Raw genomic sequence first — 27,791 nt, 5'->3', positions numbered from 1 at the left:
AGGTTACCCAGAGATCAAATGAGGCTAGAGAATGGGGAGAGGTTACCTAATATGTACAGAATTTTTAAGGAGGTTGAACTTATATGTTTGGAAATGGAGAGAGGTAAGGGTAGCTTGTTATTGGGATTATAAGTAATAACACTGAATTGTAGGTGAATTTGGTTGAAAGGGGTTGTTTAGAGCCACATAGGTCACCAGAAGGATATCTAGAGGTTAAAATATGGGATTGTCAGGCAGTGAATCTCCCTGACAGCGTGGAATATGACTCCCAGGGAGGAATCTAGACCCGGCATCGCGGGATGAAGAACATCTTCTTGACCAAAAAGGGGAAGTGAAAGGAAATGAAATAAGCTTCAGTGGCAGAGAGATTCCAAAAGGAGCCAAGAGATCACTCTGGTGGGCACTCTCACACACAATATAGACAACCCTTTTTAGGTTTTAATGAATTTGGGGTAGCTGGCAGTAGATACCTGAAACTATCAAACTACAACCCAGAATCCAAGAATCTTGAAGATGATTGTATAAAAATGTAGCTTATGAGGGGTGACAATGTGATTGGGAAAGCCATATGGACCACACTTCCCTTTGTCTAGTTTATGGATGGATGAGTAGAAAAATGGGGGAAGGAAAAAACCAACAAAGGCACCCAGTGTTCTTTTTTACTTTAATTGCTCTTTTTCACTTTAACTATTCTTCTTGTTGTTTTTGCGTGTGTGGTAATCAAGGTGTCAGCGATTGATTTTGGTGATGAATGCACAACTATGTAATGGTACTGTGAACAATCGAATGTACGATTTGTTTTGTATGACTGCATAGTATTTGAATATATCTAAATAAAATGAATTTTAAAAAATGGGATCTATAACACAGCGAATCTTGTGGTGGACGTTGTTTATGATTAACACTACAAATATAACAAAGCTCTTTCATGAACTAGTACAAATGTATGACACTTGTACAAAGAGTTAATAATAAGAGTGATATGTGGGAGAAAAATACCTGTTACAAGCTATGCACTATAGTTAACAGTAATATTTTAATATTCTTTCCTCAATAATAACAAACGTACCACACCAATACTAGGACGGGATATGGGGTATGGGGTGTTCAGGGTTTTCTTTTTTTATGTCTGTTATTTTTCTTTTTGGAATAATGAAAATGGTCTAAAATTGAGTGTGTGATGCTTGCACAACAAGGTGATGATTCTGTGAGACACTGATTGTCTACTTTGTATGGATTATATTGTATGTGAATATATCTCACTAAATTTGCAGTTAAACAAATCAAATTGGGTACTTCAGAGATGGTTTAGGATCTATAATATAAAGATATGGGCAGGGGACAAGGAAACCACAAGACTGTTAAGACACTTAGGCTGAAGGGGAAAGGACAGGCAGCAGTTACCATAAGCCAGGGAGCATGCTCTGTAAAGAGCACCCCACCCCACCTGACTTTTAGTTACCTAGGGCAACCAACAGGGAGGAAGCCAGGGGAATGAAGACCCCAGCCTTACTCTCCTTCCTCCTCTGATATCCCACTGGTGCTCCCAGTGACCAAACAGCCAGAGGACAAAGGAGCACATGGATGCAGTCCAGACCAGTCAGCATCCTAGAGCAGAGAGCAGGGTGAACAAGAGTGGAAAGCAGATACAGAGGGGCAAACAGATTATCTGGTATGTACACAATAAATTCAGGATTTTTGTGACACTTTAAATCAGAAATGTATGACATTTACCACTACTTTTTAAACACATCATGAATTATGTACAAGGAACTCTTCAAGGACTCATAAGCAAACAGAATTAAAGATAAGGCAGTATTACTTTACAGTAAGTTTTTCCAATAGCATGCAAGATTCCGGATTGTTGTTTTTTACCTCAACAACATCATCTATTACTTATTCTACCATTTTGCAAAGATGTACAATAGTAAGTAACAGTCTAAATGTTCTTATTTTACTCAAATAATGTCTTCATAAACCAAGATCAGACTATGTTATAAGACAGCAGAACTGTTCATCAAACTTTATTTTTTAAACATGATTAACATTTATTTCATTTATTCAAACGAGAATTTACAACAAGAACATTAAGTAAAATAAACTGTGGGCATAATTTGTCCATCTTGCCATATTTACAGAATTATCACAGTATTAAACAAGTTCGTATGATCAATCAGCCCTCGCAAAAAAGAAAAAAACTATTCATGATTTATGTGAAGGAGATATAACCAAACAGAAGAATAAATGATAAAAGCACACTGAGCCTACACTAACTAAATTACACAGGCAATACACTAAATCTAACTATATTATTAAATGTAATATTAAGTTCTGGAAATGTAAAACCAGAATCTGATATGTACAGTGTCAGCCTGATCACATCTTATGAGGAAAATGGAGTTAATCCTATGGCTTGAAACATGAGCAGTAGCTACTATTCACTGACTGCCTACTGCTAAGGCCCTACTTAGTGCCAGCCATGTATTAAACACTTTACATACATCATTTAATTTAATCTTCTCAACCCTGAGGGGTAGAGATTTTGCAATAATATAAATATAGCCAGAAGAAAGTTACTAAGAAGTCTCCAAAGCTGATGCTATCATATATTGGACATATACCATACCGACAACCATTTTCCTTTAATAAAAACAGGAATGAGTCTATAGCAGGTAAAATTGACTGCCTACTCAAATCCACGATCTGTTTCAACTGCCACCCCCACTTTCCTCCCAGCTGTCAGAACACATGTCGGGGTCCTATTCCCAGGAAGGCTGCTCCTATCCTGGAGCAGAAGGTGGGTCTTAATCTCTAAGTCAGGCATGGTAACTCCTTTCTTCTTGAAAATGAGTAGTAGGGAAGGGCATGTTACATAATTCAGGATTTAGAGCAAGTCAGCTAGGGGCTTCTAGACTGTTTGCTTATAAAAAGAGATGTGTAAGAAACAGTCCCTTTTTTTCCCACTGGACATACTGATGTGTGTAAATGTCATAGCTAGAGGTTCCGCAGCCATCCAGAGACAGGTATACGGTAGCTGGCAGCGCTGAAAACAACTCTGGGGTCACCTAACCTACCTTGGGACTTCTACTTTATGAAAAAATAAAGCCCTCATTGTTCACATAGTTTCTGAGCTGGGCTTTCTGTGAACTGCAGTGCACAGTATCCTAATGTGATATTGGTTAATATTAAAAATTCGTCTTTTTGGGACGTTTTTAAAATTTAGAACTAAACAAAAAAGTGTGATCAAGACTATAGATGTTGTAAGAAGCTGGATGGCTATGTATACATTCTCCCTGCAGAATACCCACCGAAAACATAGCACCCAACAGGAAGAGGACAGAACAGGTTTCAGAGTAGTTCAAGAGCGAAGAAAGCCAAAAGGCTACCAAAGCTTGGAAAAATAAGAACAGTGTCCCATGTGCCACACAAATTTCTAACATGGCAGAAATGACAAATAAAGAAATACTCAGAAAGTGAAAAAACAATGGGGGAGGGATGGAGACATTCTCTGATATAGAGATAATTCAAACATGATTTAACCTGTTTAGGTTTAAAAATTTTCAATTAAACTCCACCAACAACTCAGGTTAATCCTTGAATGCATATAACAAAGGCCTATCACCTCTCCAGACACTATCTTCAGGTCGAACTGCCAAGTTACCTAAAGTAAAATTGGCACAAGAATTAAAACAGGAGCATAACAACAATGAAACTTTATTTCAGCTTTATTAACAGCACAATACTGAAAAGATGTTTCTTAAAGTTAAAATGTTTTAGTGGTACTATACTGGCAGGGGGAAGCAATGGTATCTTCAGAAAACTTAGGCAAAATGGATTTTTCCTGCTACATCGTAATATAAACAACTTAAATATATCCCCAAATCATGACTGTACCTGTTGCCTTTTGGCTGCCATAATGTTCAGTTTATCCACTTCAGGTTTCAGGGCTTTATACTGTATTCCTAAGTCTTGTTCAGTGCCAGCATTCCTCAGTTTCAAGATACCATCTTCCACCTATAAAACATATCCCCAAAAAAGAAAAATTCTGAACTATACTTGTCTGTATTTAAAGAATTTTTTTGTACTGTTTTCAACAGCTACTCAGAAAGCCAGTGTAGTATAATGAAAAACTTGACTAGTCTTTGTCCCCAGTTTCTGGGAAGTAAGTTCAAGGTCTTCATAATTTCCTATAATAGGAAATAATGATTTTGTTTCCTTCACTTTGGGCCCAGGATCAGACCTGATAGCTCATATGCTAAGGAGATGACAGGGTAGGGGCTGGCCACACCAAAAAGACCAACCATGGGTCTCAGGGGCTGGGGCTTTGGGCCCCTTTGTGTCAGCCAGACTGCCCAGACTTCTGGGAAGGGGGCTGCAGAATGAGTTCAACCCCTGGGCATTGGTACCACAATCATGCCTACATAATAAGACCCCCCCATAAACTTGGACACTCTGGAGCTCCTATGAGCATCCGCAATTAATAATAACATCACTCCAGTTCTGACTCTACCTGGAGAGGAACCTTGTGTTTGAGACCTTTCCAGGCATCTCCCTACATGTCTTTTCTTTTGGCTTCTTATTTGTATCCTTTTACTATAATTAAGTCATAATTGTAAGCATAGCACTTTCAGTGAGTTCTGTGAGTCATTCTAGTGAGCTGTCAGACCAGACTGGGTGGTGGGAACTCCCAAATTTGTAGCCAGCGGTCAGAAGTGCGAGAGCCTTAAGGGCGATCTTGTACACAATGGCCTTTAACCTATAGTCTGGCCAAACACTTGGTAGTTATGAGTCAGAACTAAATTAAACTGAGTTACTGCAGAATTTGCAGTTACATCAGAAGCTGATGAAAGTTGTAGAAGTTTTTCCAATCTACATAGTCAGCAATCCAGACTTTCTCTTGAGTTTGCATGGTCCTCATAACTTTGAGCAACTATTACATGAAACCATTATGGGAAGTCCTGGTCTTCAGCAGGAAAGATAGCATTATATTGACCTCTATCTAAAAGTACACAATTTAATGTATTCTTGGTTTCTCAATTCTGGAACTCTACTGGTACAAGGAAATATGTTAATCACTACTGCAAACAGGCAAAGAGCCAAAACAATACCTTCTACATTAGAACCAAACAACACTGGCTCACAGTGGAGCCAGCATCATGTATACTTGGTATAGAAGAGTAGGTGGAAATTACTCTTTCCATTTAGGTAAAGCAAGTTCAAACAAAATCCTGAGGAATACTGAACCAAGTCTGGCCAGCAGTGGCCTCACTGTGACAGAGAGAACAAATTACAGACCAAGGCCTGTACGTACAACTTTCAGTTGAACAAGTAATTTGTAGACATCTGCCATGTCAGCCAAAATCAGCAGCCGAGTAACAGCAGATAGCAAAGCTCGGGCTGCCCGAACCATGTTGCCACGCTTCACAGAAGAGCAGGGGTCATCTGCAAACTCTCCCGCAGCACTCTTCATCAAATCACCTGTTTTACAGAATGAAAAAAAAAAAAAAGTCAGCAAGAATGCACCCAAATAACAGGTCCACATTTAAAAAAATAAAAAGTTCAAACTTTATTTCATGCATAAATTTAGTTTGTTTATATTTTTGTTTGTTTTTGCTTTTGTTTTAAAGCTGTCACCAGGAAAAGCCCCTCATAGACTGTGGCACATGCATAATATCTGGGAAGAAATTTGGCAATATATACTGAGGCTTAAGAGTACTTCTTTCCTTTCACCTAATAATAATCCCTTTTAGAATGAATCCAAAAAAAAAACAAAAAAAAAAAAACCTAAGTTCTGAGTGGAAGAAAAAAAAATGGAGCTAATGCAAACTACCCTCACATCCATAGGATGATAAAGAAATATGGCAACCATTATGCAGGGCCATCACACTTCAGCAACCACCCCGAAGATCTAATGTGTAAAAGCCCTGAGAAACCCAGTGGTATGTGAAAAGACAGAGTTCAGTCACTGACTCATTCATTTCTCTCACAGTAAAACACTGCTCATTGGTAAGCAACTAGTTAAGTAAATTATGGTATAGCCTAACAATAGACTATTATGCAAACACTAACATACATACGGAAAAAAAAAATTTGAAGGCTTATCAATGAAATCTTAAACAGAAAAGAGACAAAATTATAAATGTACATGGTCTGTGTTTTTAAAAAAATTGGAAGGCAAAGGCAAATAATAGTTACCACTAGGTTACAATCTGCCTCTTCACATTATTCTGTATATATAAATACATTTTCTACAATGAACAGAAAAAAATTAAATAGACATGAAACAGATTTTACTATAGTTATTAGGGATATCCAGCTTATACAATTCTGAGTTCAACAATGCTAAGAATCAACTTGTAACATTTCCTGGAAATCTCGTAAAACAACAAACGTTTTGTCATTCACATCATTAATAATTGGTTAGGATACCTACTGCCCCTCTCTTCTAATGGCTGGAAGCAACCAGAGGGCCAGGGCTGTGTCTGTCCATCTGCTACACTCGCAGGACCTGTAGGATCCCTCCCTCCCTGGGCTGAGTGTGTCCCCTTCAAATTCAAGCCTGAAGGCCATTAACTCTCTCATCTCTTCCACAAATGTAAAACAAGGCATTCTCAAGAAAGCCTAGCTATTTCTAAACAGATCTACCAAGTTTCTCCTAGCTATCAACTTTAGCTGCAGAATATGAGCTTGGGGTGGGGGTGGGGCGGACATCTAATTCACCCTCAGATTCATATATTAATTAGGCTTGGAAGAACTATATGGTACAAAGAATAAAGATAGCCTCCCCCCGCCCCTCATATTTGTCAGGTCAGAAATAACTCCCAATGAAGAATTTTATATTTAAAACTAAAAGTTTTTCTTGGATCTAATGCAGTCTCCCCTTATATCATTAGGAAGATACAAGACATTTACTAATTGTGATATGGATATACAACATTAACAATATCTCATGGTATTTAAAAAGAGCTCATTTATTTGATAAATATTTTAGCACCCCATACATCAAGGGCTAGGTTAAGTGCCAGTAATACTGTACACAAGAAACAGCCCTGCTCACCACAGAACTCTGTGAAAGGGGATCGACAGACAAGCAAACAAAAGCTGGTGAGACAAGGCACCTACACTCACAAGGCTCACCAACTATGCACCATTACAATGCAGTCAGAATTACAACAGCGCTATGGACAAGGAGCCATGGAACTACAGCAGGAAAGCTATTTATTTACTCAGGGAATAAGTAATCTGGAAAGCCTTGCAGAGACATTTGACTTAGGTCTTCAACAATAAGTAGAATTTCACCTATTTATTGAGAGCTTACCACATAACAAAACAAACAAACAAATCCACTGCCAAGGATATAAAGCTAAACAAGAGCATCCCTTCCTTCAAAGGACTTATAATACAGGAAAGAGAATTGTAACCACACAGAAATTATGTGGCAGTTTAACATATGAACTGTAAGAAAGGCACAAAGTGTCAGGGATTTCAAAGGAGGGAGCACTAATGAACAGTTTGGAGAAAAAGTGAAATGCCAGAGATTTAAAATAGGGGAGGGTCAGAGCAGGCCTCACTGCAAAGGTTCCATTTAAGGAAAAGTCTTGAAAAAAGAAGGGAAGGAAACTATGTGGCTATACGGAGCAAGAGCTTTCCAGGCCCAGGGAACACCAAGTCGAAGCCCTGGGGGTGGGGGGCACGCTAGCACGCTCACAGAAGGCCAAGGAGGCCAGGGAGGCTGGCACGGATGCAGAGGGCCCAAGCAGCACTGCAGGAGGCATGGAAGACAGACTGCAAGGATTACAGAACCAGTTAGAAATAAGACCCTCTTTCGAGAATTTGGCATGCTAGCAGGAGAAGGAAAAGTCAGGGGCCTACAAGAGAAATTGTTTTCTGTTTCTATTTTTTTTTTTGTTTTGTGTAAAGGTAGTAGTATAATGAAGAGGGTATGATCATGAACTTAGAAGTCAAAAACCACAGCTTCACTCAATAGGCCTCAGTTTCCACAGCTGTAAACAGATAATAATATAGGTAGCCCTTATACTTGCATAGTAGTGCAGGACTGTAGAAATGATCATACAAGTTGAAACAGTGCAAAGCAATCTTAATCAATGGAAAATTTTATGATTGTCACATTGTCACCTTTAAAAGTTTTTGTCAAAATGTTAAAAGTTCCCTTACTATCGATGATAAATACATAGGAAAATGGAAAAAAAAAAAAAAAAAAGTACAACTAACATTAAGAAACATGGAGAATTAAAGTATTTTATCTCTAAAAATAAAAACAACTCAAAAGTAGTTGAAACAAGGCTTGACTTCTCATTGTGTAACTTAAGATACAAAGTGAGCATCTTTTCTATCCCATGGCAATGTCATACTCCTTTCTAGGTTTTGATCCGTTTCCAACATTTTATCCTTTATACTTTCAAATCACGAAATATCTCCAAGAGTTCCCTTAATATAAAGTTTTCTGACTGCGTCACTTTCTCTGGGACAACTTCATTCTTTTCATCTCACCCGCTTTCCCATACGTCAATGTGTGCCTTCACTAAATTCCTCTGGCTGCATATCTAGAGTTTCTTAAACAGCAGGAGGACCAACATTTCCAAAGTCAGCTATTTCTTCTACAACTCCATTTGCACTTGATTTAAATTTCAATTCCAGGTTTATCATTTTTCATTTCTTTGCTGCACTTCCATGTTTGCTAGCCAATTCCCTCTTTCAAGTGTCCGTTTTTGTAAAATGTCACACGAGTTTATCACTAGGTGACGAGCAGACAACACAAGCACACGCTTTGCTATCTGTGTGTAAACTGAATAACAGTTGCACAGTGACCAATCACCAATAGACTTTGAAAGAAGTGATGTGACTGGCCACTGATCCTGAAGGGCATCTGTTACTTACGTAGTGATTTAACACTAGCAAATACTAACAGCTAAAAAATGTGAACCGTGTTGTTAGGGGATTTGTGTGTATCGGAACCATGCAAAGTGAGAGCTGCCTGCCACCATCTCCCAGAGTTGCTGTGGAAATGAAACCAGATACTTCTATGACAAAAAGTACCCAGCAGAATGCTTAGAATGGTGCCTGACACTCCCCTGCTATCTATTGTCAGTAGTGGGATTACTTACAGACAGATATGGGAGGGGGGGGCACAAAGGGCACTAAAGACTCACAATTGAGGCACAAAGCCTCACAGAGAGGAGCACGCCTATCAGGTCCCAGCAGGAAGTGAGGGTCATGATGGGGGAAAGTGGTTCTTGTACCCTCGGAAGAGAAAGGAAAACAAAGATGACAAGATGCTTCCAAGTAGTATGAAGCTTAGCAGTGGAGGAGAATCCCAGTTTACTCAGAAGCAGGAAGCAAGGCCCTCTCATAAAAACTGAGCAAGGTGGAACGGGAAATGAGAGTCTGAGGATAGTGGTAGAAACTCTGAAGCAGACATTATGGAAATGAAAAAGGGAGTTAACCTGGGGTGAATGAAGGAACTGTGGGTCACAAGTAATAAGGACCCACACCAGGCCAAAAAGGATGAACTTAAAGTAGACTCTTAAAACGATAATCCTTCATCTAAATAAATCAAAACTCTTCAAAGGGATAGGTCTTGTAGATAATTTTAAACAATTGTTTAACCTCCGTGTACACCAGTTTCCAATTTTTCACCAACTCCAATTACTCTTTTCATCATAATTTCCTCTTTCCTCTTAAATTCCCATTCCTACCCAGGCTGCCCTTAAACAATCTCATGTCTTCTACAGCTAGTATATCATTTCAAAAGGATACCAGGTCAAATGACAAACAAGTGGAACTGGAAGGAAAAGTAAAGTCAATTAAATATATTTAGGTCTACCCTAATCCCTTTTCGCTCACAGCCATAATGGCAAATCCTTAGCTTCATGGCTAACACATGGTATTAGTAATGAAAAAATAAATCAGAAACACAGTTTAAGACAGGAGAAAACATTCAAATTTTCTCCATTCACAAAACTATGAACAAACATATAAATAAAGCCCTTAGCTTAAAAAATTTATGTTAATAAATGTACACAAACTTCAGAATAGCCATGCCTGTAAAAGGATCATGGCACTAAGATTCACTTGAGATGCTGAATAAGTTTTTTTTTTAAATAATGCACAAAAGAATCAAGAATTCTTAAAAAGTTAAAAAAAAAAATGGTTAACTGTCAATTAGTATACACAGTACATTTCTAAGAAATAAAACCATTCTTTCTACACACAAAAAGGCAAACTGGAAAAACTAAGGCAGACTGGCAATTTGCCCAAGGTCACATGGTGAGCAGCAAAGGCTGAGAACATAACTGGGGCTCCTGACCATGTCCTAGTTATCTCCAATCAACTATACCACTTTTAATATTAACTAAGATAAAAAGGAAATGAAACTTAAAAGAACACACTGCTGTACCATCTGCCATGAAATCAGATCTGTCAGCACACCCTTCCCCTGGCATTTCCCTTGACTAAGCTAGAGATAAACTTTAAGCTCCTCTAGAGTTGAAAACAAGGACAAAGGGCAATTGTAAAGGAAGTGAAACAAAAAACTCACATTAGAACAGCATGAACTATCTTGAGTAAATTCCCTTCGAAGCAATCAAACTTTATCAAGTTATAGGGGAAAGACAGGTTTGGGGAAAAAAAATTGTGTGTGTGTGTGTGTGTGAACGACAAAGGAGGGAGGGGGGGAGAGCTGGAAGGAAGGAGGGAGGAAGAGAGAAGGAAAACTAAAAGAAAAAAAGGTTTGGTGTTTTGTTTTTATTTTTCCCCTCTAAATCTGAGAAGCATGAGATATGCTAAGGTGCCCCTTTAAAACAAAACAAAAAAAAATTTACAAAGTAATGTTAATAAATATATACAACTTTGTTCCCAGAATACCGGATGGTGTAGCTAAAACAAGGTATTAGAAAACTGGGTCTGAACCCCAGCTTTGCTGTTTGGTGTCTGTGTGTCCTTGGGTACTACATTTCTACCTGTTTTCTCTTCGGTAAAACGAGAACACCACATCTCATCTCACTGAGTTATTTTGAAAATTAATGAGATGATACATGCAAATCACAACACACAGTAGGTGCTCAAACAAATACTTCTGTTCCCCTTTCCACCTTCTCATCTACTTTCTCCAATTTTTAAATGTATTCTAAACACGGTCATTAGCCGCAACCCGTTTCTTCCATTTTTAGAAATAAAGCCATGCTAGCAAATTTCCCAAAGGATGAAGGAAAAGGTGGCTTTTAATTTGTGATGCTGAAGCAGTAAAGGGGGGCTCTTTTAATCCAATCTCCACAGTGCAGAAAGCAGTAAAAACTGGTATTCTGTGGTATTAACCACAAAGTCTGATATAATTCCCCTTGCTAGGCCTTTCTCCATCTGTTAAAAAAATAAAAGGTGGAGTCAACAACACAATCTGAAGTCCCTTCCAGTTCTTAGAAACTTCTCCCATTTACACTTCACATCCCAAATGACGTTCCTACAAGAACAGCTCCCAGCCATGATGCCATGGCACAGGGTCCCAGGTCCTCAGAAATCCAGCTTTCAAGAGTCTTTCAAGGAACCCTGAGAGACAAAGCAAAGTTATATCTTCTTTCTTAAATAAATTATTTTTAATATATTAAATATTAATATTGAATATTTATTGAATTAATATTGAATATTTATTGAATTAATATTGAATATTTATTGAAATATATTTCAATATATTAAATTATTTTTAATATATTGCTTAGCCAGATATTGACAGTCAGACCATATGGTGCTTTACCTCTAGGCCCCAAAAACAGACAAGAAGTTTTACCAGCCCAATAGAGTAACATGGCTTATCTTCTGTAAATTCAACAATCCACCCACACCAGGTGTGCTGGTTTGAATGTATTGTGCCCCCAGAAAAAGCCATATTCTTTGATGCAATTTTGTGGGGCAGACATTTTAGTGCTGATTAGATTGGAATTCTTTGACTGTTTCCATGGAGATGTGCCCCACCCAACTGTGGGTGATGACTCTGATCGGATAATTTCCATGGAGGTGTAACCTCACCCATTCAGGGTGCGTCTAAATTCAATCACTGGAGCCATATCAATGAGCTGACAAACAGAAGGAGCTCAGTGCAGCTGTGAGCAACATTTTGAAGAGGAGCTACAGCCAAGAGGGACACTTTGAAGAAAGCACAGGAGCTGCAGATGAGAGACAGTTTGAAAACAGCCATTGAAAGCAGACTCGTGCTCCGGAGAAGCTGAGAGAGGACAAATATCCCAAGTGCAACTAAGAGTGACATTTTTGAGGAACTGCAGCCTAGAGAGGAACATCCTGGGAGAAAGCCATTTTGAAACCAGAACTTTGGAGCAGATGCCAGCCACATGCCTTCCCAGCTAACAGAAGTTTTCTGGACACAATTGGCCATCCTCCAGTGAAGGTACCTGATTGCGGGACACTTCATGGCCTTAAGACTGTAACTGTGTAACCAAATAAACCCCCTTTTATAAAAGCCAATCCAAACCTTTTATAAAAGCCAATCCATCTTGGGTGTTTTGCATTCCAGCAGCATTAGCAAACTAGAACACCAGGCCTTTATTAATGGATTTTTTTTTTATTTCCACCTTAAACAGCAGATATTACATAACAATATGTACTGCACGGTGAGAACAGAGATCATACTGTGTTTAGTTTATGTCACGGGGAAGAGAGGGGAGAGCTGAATCACGAAGTGACACAGCCTGATGAGTGATTTGTCTCTGTTTGCCTTCTGAGTTTTTTTTTTTAACTTTGTATAATGAACATACCTTTATAAGAAAAAGTTGTTAACTTTTCTTATAAAATTAACAAAAATTTTAAATACCTATGAGTTCAATGTGTGTGATACATAAGAAGCAGGGTCTCCTAGAAAAGAATAATCTAACCCTCCCCCACCCCCCCAAAAAAAGTCTATACACAAAATTTCTCCTTTCTAAAGTATAAAAATCCCATAGTTATTACTGTAAAGGCAAAATGGAAAAAGCAAAATTAGTATGATTAAACCTTTTATAAAATTTAGTAAAATCAGCTGTCTTAAGAAGCTTATCCAAAATATGGGAAAGCAAAGTGGTAAAATAAGGGGGCCATCTGCAGCTCCAATCACTCTGTTGTCATTTTTTATTTAGTTGCTGCAAAGGAGGTTCAACTATTACACAGACCCAATGTAGGCATTTCTTAGACATTTTATGAAAGCATGTTGTCTATAATCAACTGCCAATCCAATAGAGAAAAGATATTTTAAGACACCCACCTGACTATGCTTTTTGTGGACCAAAAACACAGTCCTATGTCAAAATGACAGAAGCTCCAAGTGAAGAGTTAAAAGTCATTTACCATATTAAACATGTTCAAATTATCTATTCATTTCAGGATCAATTTCATTGCTATACAGGGAATTCCAATTCACCCTCTCCCAGTGATTTCCTGGACTCTGTAAAGTCACTTTGCCCTCATTACTTCAAAATGATTTTAAAAGACTGAAACCTTTTCCTCTTCTCAGACAGGTATCTCAGACTATACTTGTTAATATAATGACAGTCTTCAGACTTTAAAACTTAAAACAAAACAAAACGAAAAACCTGTCATTGCACCTATTTACCATACTCTTTTAAAATTTTGAAAAGGTGAATAAAACTCTGGCCATAACAATATTAAAAAGAAGCCTTTTGATGTGTGCAGCTTGCTCTCATATGTTCAGAAAACAGAGCAATAGATAATGGATGGTAGATAGAAAGGGAGGGGGGGAAAGAAGGAAATGGTGGTGTGACAGGATGTTCAAGTGGGTGGATCGGGGTATCGGGGGAGGGAGGTCGGGGTATGCTGGACTTCTGTGTATGGGGTTTGTATTGTTTTTGCAACTGTTCCTATAAGTTTGAATTTATTTCAAAATAAAATTAAAAAAAAAAAAAAAAAAGAAGAAGAAGCCTTTAGTTTTCTGGTTCAAAGTAACTCTTTAAGAGGTAAATGACATGGTGGAACTACAACCTGTAACATTCTTTGAAATTTGCTCTATAGCTACTCGTTGAATTGTGCTTTGAAAGTCTTCACCTTTCTGTATATACCCTATGTTTCATAATAAGGAAAGAACTGAAACTGGAAATGTAACCCATAATAATTTTTAAAATTACCTATATAACTGCCTGTTGAGCAGTACATAGAAAGTTAACACCTTTCTGTATGTATATTTTATAATAATGGAAATGGATGAAGTTGTGGAACTGTGACCCGTGACATTCTTTGAAATTTGCTCTTTACTTGTTAAATTGTACTTTGAAAGCTATCACTGTTATGTATATATGTTAAAGTTCACAATTTAAAAATGTATTTTAAAAATAACTCCTTAAATCATATCACTCTATAAGAGATAGTATTCAGCCACTAAAAAATTATGCGTGTAGAACGCTTAATGACAGTGTTCAAGATTAAGTGAAAAAAGTAAGCAACACAACAGGGCCCAACTTATTTCTACCCATATGAGTATATTCACAGGAAACAAACTGGAAGGGCTTAAACCAAAATGTGAACCACTGGTTTCACCTCTGGGAAACAAAATTATAGGTGATTTTTAATTTTCTTCCTTTTGCTCTTACTTTCAAAAACACATTCACTGCAGAAAATTAACTTCTGTTCAAAAAAAATTATTTTATTCTACCCTGAAGGAAAAAAAAGAAAATGATCAAGCAACCAATATCACTGTTATAAAGTGCCCTGTACTCAAAAGATTAGCATTATTTCACTCAGTGAAAAGTAAAACCTGTACAACCCTGGATTTAGATACCTAAAACTTCCCTATCACGGGATTCGTAATTCTTGAAATTTATTTTTTAGTGCTTTAGCTCCACTGATAAACCTACTTTAATACCAAATTCTCTTAAATATAGCTGATTAAGAGATCTCAGCAAAGACTGGTATAACTGTTATCACTTTATCATTCTACCAACTCTCATTTTACAAAATAATCAACTGATAGGACCAAAGTTTCAATTATTTGTTAATTTCAAGATAACCCAGAGTTAACACCCATTTTCCACTCCCACCCTTTTCCTACCCACCCCCCAAGAAAGATAAATTCATTCTCCATGATCCTGTAATAAAGTATAACATTTCCATACTTGTCAATGGAGATAAAGTGGCAATACAGTAACAAACAAAGAAACAAACAAACAAAAAATCTTTCCTACGGGAAGGGACCATATGGTGGAATATATTTGGCATGATCCACATGCCCTATAATTTCCAAAGATGAACCTAAATAAAACACTTCAATCCTTTCCACCTTTACCTTCCATTCAATCAGTGGAGATATTTGGCAAAACCACTAACTCCTAGATTGACACCTCCATAATTATAAACAAACTGACAATGAGTCATAAGATTTCCTGACAGATGCTTTAAAAGAACTTTCTGGGATGCCCTTTTTAATCCACAAATCTGTTTCTCTTTTGAAAGTCAACCCAGGAAATAAAACATTTAATGTCAAGGTATTTAAATACTATAAGCCCATCTGAATCACATAGAGCCCAGAAAGCCTTAACCTACTCCTTTCCCTACCTCCTGGAGAAGAGGAAAGAAGCTCTGAAATTTCTTTTTCCAGTTAACAGAATTGGTTTGGGTTGTTGATTTTTTTTTTTTTTTTAAGTTAAAATAAGAGTACCACACATATTCATATTCTCATTTTCCTTACTAATTCAAGTGTGCCCTGATGCTATTCAGAAACACTCCAAAGGAAGGCACTTACTTCCTGATTACACATTCAAATAAATGCATAACATGCATTTCGACTTGGAATCACTTCTTATGAAATTAACCAGTAGAAACCACATTACTGCAACATCACGGTTGAAGTCATGCCAAAGCCAAAATTTTAATACCTGAAATAACTTCCTCAGCTACATTGTACAAATACATTAAGGCAGTATTGTCACCCACTGAAATTTAAAACTATTATTAAACTGGTTAGTGTTATTTATTTTTATGAGCTTAACAAGACAGACAAAAGCAAAAGAGAGAGAGAGAGAAAACAAGGAGCAGTTTCAAAATAACAGGAAACATTAGACGTTAATAACTTCCTTCTCCTTTCCTCACTTCCAAGCTGCCTAGGCCAGAACTCAAGGCTTTGCAAAGCAGCATATGCCCACAAAAGGGCAGGGATCCAGGAGCAGACAGCATCCTTGACACATCCCAAGTCAAAGAAAATACAGCCTCCACCCTAGAAACTTTTCAGACAGACAACTTTAAGACATAAAACACCCAGATGACAACCAGTTAATGATTTTTCAGAATTTACTATTTTGCTTTTCCTGCTCAAGCTAAATTAAGAGCAAGAGAAAACAGATTAAATGGTAAGACTGGAGGAATGGGAGTCAATAATCAACAATTTTTAAATTAATTACACACATCAGGAACCTATGAAGGTAGGAACTGGAGTGAGAACACCTCTTAACAAGAGACCCAGCCATAAGCAGGACCACTTGAAAAGAGACATCATAAAAACAAGGAGAAAACAGGATAAAAATTCTATCAAGGGGGCAAGAGAAAAAGGCAAGATAACAATGAGAAGTCAGAACTCAAAGCAAAAGGATGAGAAAAATCAACTCATTTCTTTTTAGGTTTAATGAAGAACATGATTACACTAATCTGGAAACCTAATTAACTTAACTTTAATCTTTTTCAAAATGTTAAATGTTTCCCTGCTACTGCTCTTCCAGAGCAGTTATTAACACTTTTTGAAACCCATCCTCAACATTCCAAAATAGGAACACTTGTTTATCATTTTTCTGCTGTGAAAAATTAGAGGGACCATATGTAAGATCAAGCTCGTGATCCCAATGTGACTAAAAGCACACTAACCAAACCAAATTAAAATGCAATCTCTCTCACACACCCACACAAAGCTCCTCAAAGCCATGTTTTAAATCTTAACATTGTAACTCAGCAAACCCAAGCTCCACTCTGCCTCCTGTCTATCTCTCAAACCTCACTAGAAAGTCACTGACAACTGCTTTGTCCTGATCATATCTGCCTTTTAACATCTATCTTCCAGGCTGCCTATATGAGATGTGGGTACATCAGTCTGAAACTGTCAACATCTGCACTGGACAGGAGACCAATTTTCACCTTCTTCAATCTTACTTTATCCTCTAGTCAGCTGCCAGAGAGAAAATTATGCCTCGAGAGTCTGACAGCTTGTATTCAATATCCTTTTGTCAGGGATAAAATACTCCATTTGTCTTAAAATCGCCTTACCAAGATTCCTAATGAAAAAAAATATAGATATGTATAAATACATACACATATGCACAGATGTGTATATGTGTTGTTCTAGTTTGCTAATGCTGCAGAATGCAAAACACTAGAGATGGATTGGCTTTTATAAAAAGGGGGTTTATTTGGCTACACAGTTACAGTCCTAAGGTCGTAAAGTGTCCAAGGTAACACATCAGTAATCAGGTACCTTCACTGGAGGATGGCCAATGGTGTCCAGAAAACCTCTGTTAGCTGGGAAGGCACGTGGCTGGCATCTGCTCCAAAGTTCTGGTTTCAAAATGGCTTTCTCCCAGGACGTTCCTCTCTAGCAAGCTTGCTCCTCTTCAAAATGTCACTCACAGCTGCATTCCGTCCAGTCTCTTTGAGTCAGCATGTTTTATATGGCTCCAATGATCAAGGCCCACCCTGAATGGGTGGGGTCATGCCTCCATGGGAGTATCCCACCAAAGTCACCACCCACAGCTGGGTGGGGCACATTCCAAGCAAATCTAACCAGCACCAAAACGTCTGTCCCACAAGACCACAAAGATAATGGCATTTGGGGGACACAATATATTCAAACCAGCACATGTGTGTACTTATTTTTTCTCAATATATATAAATCATTCAGGCTGTAATGAGGAAGAAGGCATCTATATCCTCAAACTAACTACACAATTACCGGGATAAAAGAATGTCTCTTAATATCAATAATAAACACCCCCATTGCCTATTCCTTTATGACAATGTCCTAAGAGACTGCCCATTTTTCTCTGACTGGATAACTCTGTGCTTTCAAGATTTAAAGAAGCTGAGAAGATACCTGTCCAACAAAATTGTTAAAACAGTTTGCTCACAAATCAACTTTAGGTACTGTGCTGACTGGATGTATTATGTTCCCCAAAACTCCATGTTCTTCAATGCAATCTTGTGCAGGCAGACTAGTGTTGATTAGGTTGGAATATTGGATTAAGTTGTTTCCATGGAGATATGGCCCACCTAACTGTAAATGATAACTCTGATTAGATAATTTCCATGGAGGTGTGGCCCTGCCCATTCAGGGTGGGTCTTGATTGACTTACTGGAGTACTTTAAAAAGAGCCACACACGGCATCATGGGATTGAGAACATCTTCTTGACCAAAGGGGGGATGCGAAATAAAGCTTCAGTGGCTGAGAGATTTCAAACGGAGTCAAGAGGTCACTATGGTGGACATTCTTACGCACTATATAGATAACACTTTTTAGGTTTTAGTATATTGGAATAGCTAGAAGTAAATACCTGAAACCACCAAACTCCAACCCAGTAGCCTTGACTCTTGAAGACGATTGTATAACAGTATAGCTTACAAGGGGCGACAGTGTGATTGTGAAAACCCTGTGGATCTCACTCCCTTTACCCAGTGTATGGATGGATGAGTAGAAAAATGGGCACAACCTAAATGAAAAATAGGGTGGGATGGTGGGGGGGGTGATTTGGGTGTTCTTTTTTTATTTTTATTTTTTATTCTGATTCTGAGTCTTTCTGGCGTAAGGAAAATGTTCAAAAATAGATTGGGGTGATGAATGTACAACTATAAGATGGTACTGTGAACAGTTGATTGTATACCATGGATGACTGTATGGTATGTGAATATATCTCAATAAAACTGAATTTTTAAAAAAAGTTGGGGAAAAAAAAAAAAAGAGCCACGCAGGCCCAGACGCTGCTGCAGCTGAGACAGACATTTTGAAGACAGCCGTTGGAAGCAGACTTTTCTTCTGGTGAAGCTAAGAGAAGACAAACGCTCCAAGAACAACATTTTGAAGAACCCACAAGAACTGAGAGAAGAGCTAGAACACAACCAAGGATCAGCAGATGCCAGCCACAGGCCTTCTCAGCTTAGAGAGGTTTTCCTGGACGGCACTGGTCTTCCTTCGATGAAGGTACCCGATTGTTGATGCCTTACCTTGGACACTTTAAAGCCTTAAGACTGTAACCATAACCAAATAAACCCTCTTTATAAAAGCCAATCCATTTCTGGTATTTTGCTTAACTGCAGCATTAGCAAATCAGAATAGGTACTAAGATCAACCAGATGCTAGCAGACACAATAGTTTCAATTCCATTGTTTCAGCATACCAATAAATACTGCTTTTTGTTCCAAAATTGACAAGATACTTTCTATGGAAAAGATGGCGCATGTAATGATTGAGATTTAGAATTGAACAACATTGATTACTTTCAGTAAGTTAAAGTCCTTAGTTCTACTCAAGGACAATGCACTTATACTATCATCCAAGTTTACCTGAAATGTAATAGTGATCCAAAAGCCAGAACTTGAAAAGAATAAGGCTTCAAAGAAATCTTATGACAGATACTGCTTAAACATAAATAAGACTACAAGCCAAAAATTAAGGGGTTTGCTTTCTATTTACTGGACAAATATATTCAGTAAAAGAACTTAACTCTGTTTTCACCTCCCAACCAACTGGGGAAATAGGGGTGTATAAGTATCACTACCAAATGTCTTTCCCAGGAGAAGAGGCTGCAGTGAGTTGTCTAGATGTTTTCATGTTGTCCACCACATGAATAACAGCACATAAGTAAGAGGTGACAGGCTATGATCAGTGGGGATGGCAGTCATGGAATAAAGATCAAACCAAATAGTCTGATAAGCAATCCTTGTGCTAGTCAACAGATCTCAACTACCTTTTCCAGGACTACGGTAAGTCCTGTCCCACTATTTAAAAAGAAGATAGAGACACACACAATCAATTCTTGATTTTTCACTCCAATTTCTACCTCTGCTAGTGATGGGAAATCTAAAAAATCAGGTTCTCTGGCCTAATGAGCCACAGTTCAATCACTGAAAACCTAAGAAGAATTCCAGCCAACACAAAAAACAACAAGCAGGGCTTCAACAAATCAATAGGCAAAGTAGCACTAATGTTTATAGATATCTATCATTGCCCTAAGGACTCTCATAACCACCAATATGTTTCAGATATATTAATGAACAAACATGAAAAAAAAGTTCAGTGACAATTACCACCAAGAAATACAAGTTTTTAAAAAGGAAGTAGCATTTTACACCTATATAGACAGCAAAAGATTTTAAGGGTACCATCGCAATACTGGTCAAGAGGGATCATTTCTTTTCTATCCCATGTCACTTTCATATACCCTATTCCTTTGGAGAACTTCTCCCCCATTCCTGGTGATCCAAGCTGGCTATACAGCTCCTTTGGCCATAGAAACTGGTACAGTACTGAGCATGACTCAAGCAGAAGGAACAAATCAGACTCCTCTGGGACTAAGAAACAGACCTAAAGGAGAAAGGTTCTTTTTTCTGCTGGGATGACAAAGCTTAGGGTGACCACTTCAAACCAGTGGTGGTTATATTGTCCAATATGCAAAGTGTATACATACAAATAAAGGTAAAAATAAATGAATGAATAAATACAAATAAAGGTAAACCAAAATACATGGAGGCCAAGTGAGGAAGAACATGCCACCTCTTTTAAGCCCCCAGATCCAGCCATGCATGAACTCAGTTGTACCCCTGGAATTCCCAGTAACAAAAGCTCATAAACTCCCTTGGCACATCAACAATTTTGAACTGAGTCTCTGTATTTTGTAACTGGTGAGGTTATGTGAACATCAGCAAACTGGTGATACTACCCTGCTGGAGAACAATTTAGGAATACATTTTAAAAGCCCTAAAAAACCTGTGTCCCTGAGGGAAGTTACTAGATGGTAGTCATGAATATATACATGTATGTAAACTTCATCAAGCATTACTGGTCTGAGCATTTTGTATTATGTAAATTATACTTCAATTTTTAAAAAAAGCTCTATGCCACTACATTCCTACCCCCAGAAATGAATTTTAGGATATAATCCAAAAAAAAAGGGAAAACATTACATGTACAATAGTGTCCACCCACTACAGCTTTGTTTATATCAAAAACATACAAACAACGTAAGTCCGATAATAAGGAAACGATGCAATATAAAGTACGTAGCTTTTAAAGGCTATACTAAATCCTTTAAAAATGCCTGCAATTAGTGTTATCTTTGTAAAAAGATAATATTAACACTAGGCAAAATTACATGCATTTAGCAAAGGACTTAGAAGGAGATACAAAACTAAATATAAAATGCCATTCACAATGGCTAAAAAAAAAAATAGGTATGAATAGGTATAAATCTAACAAAACATGCATAGGTCTTCTATGCTAAACACTGATACAATAAATTTTTTTTAAAAGATCTAAATAAATGGAGACATACCATGTTCATGAATTGGAAGACTCAACATAGTAAAGATGTCAATTCTCTCCAAATTGTTGTTTAAGTTTAATATATTTCCTATCAAGATCCCAGATTTTTTGTATATATAGACAAGATTATTTTAAAATTTATATGGAAAGGCAAAGGAAACTAGAATACCTAAAACAATTCAGAAAAGGAAGAAAAACTAGAAGGAATCATTCTACCCAATTTCAAGAATCTTAAGGGCTCTAAGCTAAGGAGAAAGAATATTCTCTAATTTTAGGTAATTCATCTGGAGTTCTTAATAGCACGCACTGCCTCAACACACACCCTAAATGACCAGTGTCACAGGAAAATAAATTAAGTGTTCCAATATCCGGTTCTTTAATTTTGTCTGTTGCGATCAGTCATTTGCACAGGCCAACCTGGCAGTTAATTTGCATGATAATTAGCCAATTCTTCCTCCTTTTCCAAAGTTTGTTACAGCAGTTCCTTCGTTAGCAGGTCCCCAGACTGACAGCTGGGCTCTCTCACAACCCATTTCGCCCCTCAAACACTACTAATATGCTGTTTGCTCAGATGGCAGAACTTCTTAAAACAGGGAGAAAGTTAAGGAGGCATGTTGTAAACTTAAGAAAAGAAAAGCTTTAAAAATAAAACAAACCAATATGGGAAAGAGTTGCTTGCTGAGGTAGTGAGTCCTGCAGTTTTGGATACATTCAGGCATATGGGAACCTAAAACATCTGAACTGTGAGAACTGTTCCAACCACAGCATTCTCTGATTCTGTCAATTCCCTAATAGTCCTCTCTTCTTCAACTGGCATTCCAAGTCCTCTAAATGCCGACTCCAACCTCTCTCCTTCTAATCTTTCCTACCAACAGTATCAGCATGACAGCCCTCCTTCCAGGGCCCCACTGTTCCCCATCCTCATCTTGCCTAGTCTTCTATTTTTATTTCTTTTTTACCTAAATGCTTTCCCCTCTCCCTTCCTCCATCTTCAAGACCACTTCAAGTTCTAACACTTTGGGGAAGCTTTTTCAATCCCAGTGCTTACCCTCCCGTTCCTCTGCCACTGACATGCAGCCTCGTGCTATTAATTTACATGTCATGCCCTGTATTCTGATTATAAGTTCTGGGACAAAAGAGAAAAAGCAGCCTCCTGGCTGCTGGAAGACATTCTGCATGTCACCAGGCAAAGGGAGAAGGAAGATGACATCTTCATCAGGGACCACACACTGTCACCCAGCCCTTTCCCCACTCTGGTTTCTCTGACACAAGCTTCTTCCCAACAAAACCACTGTTGCCCGATCATCTATTCAAACACTTCACTGAGCGGAACATCACCAGAACAGGGCAGGTATTCACAAAGGCATACCTTGGGCCATCTCCTCCCTCACCCATCCAGAAAGGCCCATTAGCTACTGATGCCACAGCCAAGTCTCTTATCTTGGTCTTTGAGATCCAAATGTGAACTGTAACTAACAGACTTCAAAACCCTGTTCTAGTTGAATCCATTCCTCATCATTCTACTTCGAATTTACCGTTGCTGGTCCTCTTTAATGCGTCTCCTTTATCAAATACGCTTCATTACATCTTCCATCTCTGTTCCTCAGATGTCCCTTACCCAGCTGAAGGCCCTCTTTTTCTGGTCAGAGCCCTATTCAAGATTCATAAAATACATTTACATACCCAGAGGCAGCTCCTACTTTTTTCTACATACTGTTAAAACAGATATGCATGGAGAGTGACTGCTAATGTTCATGAGGTATCTTTTGGACACAAAAAAAAATGTTCTGGAATTAGATAGTGGTGATAGCTACAAAATTCTGTGAATATACTAAAAACCACTGAATTGTACACTTTAAAGGGATGAATTTTATGGTATGTGAATTATATTTCAATTTTTTTAAAAGTAAGATTCTTCACCTCAACCCCTGCATTTACATTTGGCACGGGGCGGGGGGACTCATTTCAAATTTTGGGAAAAGAGCCTTTTTACACATGCTCTTTGGAGAGTACAGTTAATTCTCTTACTCAAACATTTAAGTGCCTAGCACAGAGCAGGTACCCTATTAGATGCCACAGAAAACGGTCACCAGATTGGCACAGAACCCATCCTCCTAGAGCTTGGAGAAAGGAAAACAACCAAGTACTTAATTACCACTGTGATAAGAGGTAGAAAGAAAAATTACGGGATGAGAATGATCTAACCAGGATGAGGAGGTCCCCCACAAGAGAAAGGAGCATATCTAAGAGGCACATGCATGCTTCAGTCCATATATGGAAGCTACTCAACAACTAAATTGGACTGATTCGTAGTACAATGAAACAGTTTCGATGCCGCTTCACTAATCCTGAGGTAAAACGACTCTTGAGTATTACGCATCTAAATGTTTTTACCCCACTTACAGCATTACAGCAGTTTTGGTCCACTTTTTAAGGCTCATGTTTACTATTCACATAAGCAGGGACAATTATAAAAAGAAAGTTAAATTATGCCACAAAACTGTATAGATTCAATTTTCTGGTTATTATGATTGCACAGGAAGCACAGGGCATGTACAAACCCAAAGATACAGAAGGTCTAATTTTTGTCTCAAAAGTGTTGTAAATAAATACAAAAACAATATTTTGAAAACTGTAAGCATATACCTTTAACAGCCTGAGAAAACCTTAGATCAGGGGTCGGCAAACTAAGGCCTGTGGGTCGAATCCAGCCCACTCTCTTTTTGTGAATAAATTTTATTGGAACACAACCAAGTCCATTAATTTACATATTGTTTACGGTGGCTTTCCCAAAACATCAGAGCTGAATAGTTTGCAACAGAAACTACACGGTCAGTGGAGTCTAAGATATTTACTACCTAGCCGTTACAGAAAAAACTGCTGACTCCTATCCCAGACACAAAGTAGTTAACACTGATTCATGACAAAGATACACTCTTACACATTATTTACCAAGTAGGTGGTCCAGCAGTTAAACAAGATTTTAAATACAAAGAATTCCAATCTTACTTCTTCAGTCAATCTGCTAAATTGCTCTGGGTGAGTCAGAGCTCCCCTGTGTCTCAGTTTTATGTTTTATATACCACTAAAATTAAGAGTAATAAGGTCAGAGTTTTATATAAATGTTCAAGACCACTGAAGTCAAACATTCCAAAGGTATTTATGTAATCATCTATTGCTACCTAACAAATTATCCCAAAACTTGGTAGATTAAAACAAACATTTATTATCTCCCAAAGTTTTCTGCAGGTCAGAAATTCAGGGTTGGTTTGGGCTGTCATTTGAAGACTTAACTGGAACTAGAGAATCTGCTTCCAAGGTGGTCTACTCACACAGTTGGCAACCTGGTACTAGCGGGAGACTTCAGTTCCTCTCCACAGGATTTCCTGAGTGTCCTCCTGGCATGGCAGGTAACTTCCCACAGAGGAAGTAATCCCCTAGAAGAAGCCTGGCAGCCACTACACCCTTTTCATGACTTTACCTTCTAAGGAACATACTATCACTTCCACCATTCTTTTCATTAGAAGCCAGTCTCTAAGTAAGAACCACATTCACCAGGGGGCAAAATCAGGCTCTACTCTCTGAAATAAGCGGTGTCAAAGAATCTGTGGACATATTTTAACACCACCACAGAGTTTCAAATGATAAGTAAACAGCTTCAACAACATGGCCAATAAGGCTTGGCTGATTAAACAATTTGTGCTTAATCAGATTCATAACATACATTTTGTTCTATTAATGATCAGAGAGGTTTCATCACCATTTATCAAGATCCTCCAAAGATAAAACTAATGCAAGGAAAAAAGCAAGGCCCTTCAGCCTTTCATATTTGACATGATAACGATGATAGAAGCCAGTTATATTTGGTTTTTAGTGTTTTTCTTTCTGCAGGAGAAAACAAATTATAGTGAATAGATCAAGATCATAAATAACTGCAAAGCCGAACTAGGTAGGAGAGAGCCACATAAATGATTTTCTAGATATAAATAAAAATAACAGGAAAGCACAAATGTGACATGCATTCAAATAATCTGTGGATTTTTGGTGGGGATGGGGTACATAGTATACCATGATTGCTTCAGATTTGCAAGAGAAACTTCTGAAACAAGCAACATGGAGACGGTAAAATGAAAAGTTACCTGTAACAATTAAATGCATTTTGAAAATAAATGTTTGAATCAGTGAACATCTGGACAAACTCACATTATAATACTATTGGGGATTTCATTACAAAAAGCAAGAGAGGTTGGGACGCAAAACTTTCCCACATATGACAATGACGTAAACAGCCATTATGATCTCAGTAGGAAGCTCAAAAATTGTCCTGGTCCAGACTCATCCCCTGGAGTGATAATCTTGAGTTGCCAGGGAGATTTACACCCCTGGGAGTCAGGATATGACTCCCGGGGATGAATCTGGACCCGGAATTGTGGGATTGAGAACATCTTCTTGACCAAAAGGGGGATGCGAAATGAAATGAAATAAAGTTTCAGTGGCTGAAAGATTTCAAATGGAGTGGAGAGGTCACTCTGGAGGACATTCTTATGCACTATACAGATAACACTTTTTAGGTTTTAATGTATTGGAGTAGCTAGAAGTAAATACCTGAAACTACCAAACTCCAACCCAGTAGACTTGGCTCTTGAAGAAGAGTGTACAACAATGCAGATTACAAGGGGTGACAGTGTGATTGTGAAAACCTTGTGGATCACACTCCCTTTACCCAGTGTGTGGATGGATGAGTAGATAAATGGGAACAAAAACTAAATGAAAAATAGGGTGGGATGCGAGGATGATTTGGGTGCTCTTTTTTATTTTTATTTTTTAATTCTTATTTTGATTGTTTCTGGTATAAGGAAAATGTTCAAAAATAGATTGGGGTATTGAATGCACAACCATATGACGGTACTGTGAACAGTTGATTATACACTTATGGTATGTGAATATTATCTCAATAAAACGGAATAAAAAAAAATTTGTCCTGAACTAGAAAATTAAACTGCTTTAAAACAAATGCATTCTGCAGGGCTCCCCGAGGAGCTAGGAAAAAATGCGGAAATGTTGGACGTCCCCACCTGGGTTATTGCTGATATTCTCACAAACATTGAGGACTGACAATTTGGTATACTGAGCCCTCAATCATGGGGCTTCCCCTTATGAAGCTCAATATTACAAAGGAGAGGCTAAGCCTACTTATAATTGTGCCTAAGAGTCTCCCCAGAGAACCTCTTTGTTGCTCAGATGTGGCCGTCTCTCTAGCTAAGCCAACTCAGCTGGTGAACTCACTGCCCTCACCCTACGTGGGACCTGACTCCCAGAGGGGTGTAAAATTCTCCCTGGCAAAGCAGGATATGACTCCCAGGGATGAGCCTGGACAGGCAACGTGGAAATTCGAAAATCTTCTTGACCAAAGGGGGAAGTGAAATGAAACAAAATCAAGTTTCAGTGGCTGAGATATTTCAAATGAAGTCGAGAGGTCACTCTGGTGGACATTCTTATGCACTATATAGATATCGTTTTTAAGGTTTTAGTGTGTTGGAATAGCTAGAAGGAAATACCTGAAATTGTTGAACTGCAACCCAGTGGCCATGATTTTTGAAGACAACTGTATAACTACATAGCTAACATGGTGTGACTGTGTGATTGTGAAAACCTTGTGGCTCACACTCCCTTTATTCAGTGTATGGACAGGTGAGCAGAAAAATGGGGACAAAAACTAAGTGAAAAATAGGGTAGGATGCGGGAGATGGAATTATTTGGGTGTTCTTTTTTATGCCAGAAATGAAAAGACACTACAACATTGTTGGAGTAATGAAATTGTTCAAAAACGTACTGTGGTGATGAATGTACATCTATATGATGGTACTGTGAACAACTGATTGTACACTGTGGATGACTGTATGGTACTTGGATATATCCCTATAAAATTGCAGGGAAAAAATAAACAGAGGGATACAAGTGCTGGAGAAAACTTGAGGAGAGAGATGTATGTATTCACTGTTGGTGGGGAAATAGAATGGTGTAGCCTATCTGGAGGACAGCGTGGTGGTTCCACAAGAAGCTAAGTATGGAGGTGTCATAAGGTCCTGCAACCTCATTAGGGGGTATATACTTATAAGATCTGAGAGCAGGGACACGAATGGACATTTGCATACTAATGTTTATGGAGAGAGTATTCACGATTTGCAACGGACAGAGATGGCATAAGGGTACATCGACTGAGGAATAGAATGGTGAACTGTGGTATATGTATACAACAGAATATTG

The 27,791-nt window shown here is 38.1% G+C and overlaps 1 protein-coding gene across 2 annotated transcripts in view; it reads right to left on the bottom strand.

Annotated features, from left to right (window-relative positions):
• Positions 1-27,791, bottom strand: part of CTNNA1 (catenin alpha 1) — a 215,254-nt gene that overhangs the window by 153,354 nt on the left and 34,109 nt on the right. For both annotated transcript variants that reach the window (XM_037800817.1, XM_037800818.1), the window contains 2 exons: positions 5,312-5,478; positions 3,895-4,014 (listed from right to left, as the gene is read on the bottom strand). In XM_037800817.1, the coding sequence (XP_037656745.1) occupies positions 3,895-4,014; positions 5,312-5,478 (287 nt within the window). The remainder of the gene's footprint in view (positions 1-3,894; positions 4,015-5,311; positions 5,479-27,791) is intronic.

The sequence above is a fragment of the Choloepus didactylus genome, chromosome 13 (genome assembly GCF_015220235.1).
Source record: "Choloepus didactylus isolate mChoDid1 chromosome 13, mChoDid1.pri, whole genome shotgun sequence".
In the NCBI taxonomy this organism is placed as follows: domain Eukaryota; kingdom Metazoa; phylum Chordata; class Mammalia; order Pilosa; family Megalonychidae; genus Choloepus; species Choloepus didactylus.
This window is presented reverse-complemented; position numbering and strand designations above follow the sequence as displayed.